We start from the raw sequence: 3,213 nt of genomic DNA, 5'->3' as shown, positions 1-3,213 counted from the left end.
GCTGTTATGTTAAACTTATATTATAGTGTTTCTTCATTACCCATTCAAGCCGTCTCCAACCATTATAGAAACTATGTTAGGATATGTGATCAATCTAGTGAATGACTGGTAAGTTCCAAGACTTACAATGCTAAAAGCTGATTTCAGTTACCCACAGTGGACAGAGTGCAAATAGCCCATTGTGTAGCTTTGCAGTAAACAATAGCAACAATAAAAATATGAATACTGAATTATGTACAAATACCATAAAGAAAGTTTAAAAAAAATTTGAATTAATATCACTCTCATCAACAAATATTCTGAGACACTTACTTAATAAAACTGTTGTATTTTCATGTTTAAACCCTTTTACTCAGTTAAAGCTATAAATTCATAAATTAGTAATCACCTTTTTTCCCATATAATTACTTCACATTATAGAACCTATTTATTTTTTTTACTAACAAAGTGTACTACTACCTGCTATTAATGTTTAATCTAATTAAACGTTTTAAAGATCTACTCTCTGAATACAAATGTAGTTACAGTGAAATTCCAGTAACAATGAATGTGCCTTAAATATTGAATATATTTGCAACCTTAGGGCGTTAAGTTATAAAACAAAATTTGCTGGTTTATGGTTTTCTACATTTTATTGTAGCAAGAGGAATCTTACAGTATTGACTAATATTCCTTTTTTTTCTCTACAACTGGTCCCCATGTCATCAAAGAAGAACAAAAGGTGAGTTTCTTTCTTATGCGTCTTAGTCATGGAAGTAATCAACTATATCTGTTGAACACTTTCATATGTTCTTGTTTATATTTTAGCTTATAGTTTACATTACAGTTTGAACAAAACAAGTTTCGGATAATTTTAAGTAAGAAATATTAAGAATCACACCACATTGTAAAAAGAAAATTTTAATGTTAATTTGTGCTAATTTTTTGATTAGTACAAATGCCCATGTTTTCTGTTATGTTAAATAATCACACACTTGAGATGTGATGAACCTCGAAAAAAAAGTTTTGACAACCACAAAAATGAAGAAAAACAGATTATTCAAAAACAATAATAATAATTATTATTATTATGAATCATCTTAGGTATGAAACCATCAAACATCTAAAAGTTTGCTGTAAATTCGTATATATGTAAAATTTATAGTTTATTTTATGTATGTGATATTTTAATTTTTCAAATATTATATTGTCATCCATTGATTCTTTATTACATCACAAGTAAAGGATTTTCTGTTATTATTAAGTTTTGGATCTTATATCTAGCCCACTAATAAATAGTTTTAATAATTTTTTCCATGAATAAAAGACCCAGTTATAATGGGTGTGCCTGTGGGGACATTATCTCACTTTGCTCACTCAGATAAACCTAGGGTCCTCCCACTTTTAATTTGCCTTCTACACCTCCGAGTTCTTACAGTTGGTAAATCTGTGGGAGTCTCAGATTTCTACTTTTAGTAATAATAAACTTGATTTGATTTTCTACCTGAATTATCTTTATCAATTATTATTATATATACATATATATGGAGTTTAAACCCATTTCATTTATGCAATTTGCAGTCACCTTTTTATGAAGTCTAACATTTCCATGATAGAAGTATTGTAGTCAATAAATAAAAAGGTAAAATATAAAGCAGTTGTTTTCTAAACAGAAAAGAGCTAGCTTAATAAAAAGTTCACAGTTCCTTAAGGATTATTGGAAAGTTGAAAATGTTGCAACATGGTCGATTATAAGTCTTCATAATAATAAGTATGGGGTGCCATGGTTGTCTAATTTGAATCATACAATAACAATTAACCAATTTGGCATTTTTATTGTAATGGTTGGAATCCAAGCCTCCTAAAGTCCCCCCCACTGGGACAGTGGTAAGTCCAAGGACTTAAAACGTTCAAATCAGCACTTCAATTCCCCTCAGTTGACACAGTATATAGCCTGATGTAGCTTTGCTATACAAAAACACAAATCAAGCCCCCTAAAAAGGCTATACTGCAGAATCCTACAATTTGTTTACTAATGGTTTCCAGGCTCTTGAAAGATTTCTGAGCTCCTAAATAATTTTTTTCAGCAAGAAGTTGTTAAATTAAGCCTAAATTTACTATTAACTTTTATTATAGGTAATTTCTTCTCTTCTCTAGAGATTAAAAGACCTAACTGGAATAATTTATTTTGGTAAAAACACTACTAATTGTTTGTTCAGAATTAAACCTATTAATTAAATTCTTAATTACACTTTTTAAGTAACTTGTTTAATTAGGGATGATTTCTGTTTGGTGATTATAATAATTTGTTTTGTGTTTATGAAATAAAGCATTTGACACATTGTGTATTATTTTACATATCACAAGAAAGTACCAGTGGCCAATCTAGAGGCTTCCAAAGTACCAAAATACCACTTGATAATTCAGAATTGCAGTTAAATTAAAAGTACTTTTATTATTCATTTCCTAAAACACACATACCCATTCAAGCTTTTGCATTTCGAAGTTACATCTAGTTTATACATACAGTGTAAAACATACATGATTTTAACTTTTGGGTTTTCTTTCACAAATAGAAATGACTTCAAATTACTCTTATGATAAAAACAAGATTTTCTAAAAGCAAAGTTGGTGTCTTGGATAGTTTTGCCTCATAAATTGGTTAACAGCATCCTCTTTTGTTTTGTGCAAATTTAATTTTTGTTAAGATGTTTGCACTGAATACATATTTCTTAAAATAAACTTTATTTCACTAATTACTTGAAACCCTCACACATTTTCATCCAGACTTTAGTTTACCTGAAATTGACAGCTATTTCTACCACAGTTCAAGTGCAAGAAAATATTTTTGTCTTTTTCTTCAGTTGGATGAAATAACACACAATAACTTATACCAACCTTCTGGAAAATATTGCAACAAACCCAAATTATTTACTAAATGTTTGAGTGCTTTTGATTAGTTATTTATTATTTTGTCTTTGTGATACTGTTATATGATGGAAAATAATCACCACAATTTAATTAGTTTGTTTTACTTTTTCATGCAGCTAGTGAAGAAGGATGTACCATTGGTAAGGTTTTAGTTTTTTGATGTAGAACTTAAAACTTTGTAACTTTTTCTTTGTGCATTTATTTGCTTTGGCGTATTAGGAATACTTAATGAAATTAGTAAATATATACACCTGGAAAAAAGTTAAGCACCCCCGTGTTTTTTTCAAGTGATTCAGATTCGAC

The 3,213-nt window shown here is 29.0% G+C and overlaps 1 protein-coding gene across 1 annotated transcript in view; it reads left to right on the top strand.

Moving 5' to 3' along the window:
* LOC106470306 (protein turtle-like) overlaps positions 1-3,213 on the top strand; it is a gene marked incomplete at its 5' end in the record, with an annotated part of 95,193 nt that overhangs the window by 83,544 nt on the left and 8,436 nt on the right. Inside the window, 2 exons of the mRNA XM_013930852.2 lie at positions 693-721; positions 3,027-3,050. Coding sequence (XP_013786306.2) covers positions 693-721; positions 3,027-3,050 — 53 coding nt within the window. The remainder of the gene's footprint in view (positions 1-692; positions 722-3,026; positions 3,051-3,213) is intronic.

The sequence above is a fragment of the Limulus polyphemus genome, unplaced genomic scaffold (genome assembly GCF_000517525.1).
Source record: "Limulus polyphemus unplaced genomic scaffold, Limulus_polyphemus-2.1.2 Scaffold3933, whole genome shotgun sequence".
NCBI classification, from domain to species: Eukaryota; Metazoa; Arthropoda; class Merostomata; order Xiphosura; family Limulidae; genus Limulus; species Limulus polyphemus.
This window is presented reverse-complemented; position numbering and strand designations above follow the sequence as displayed.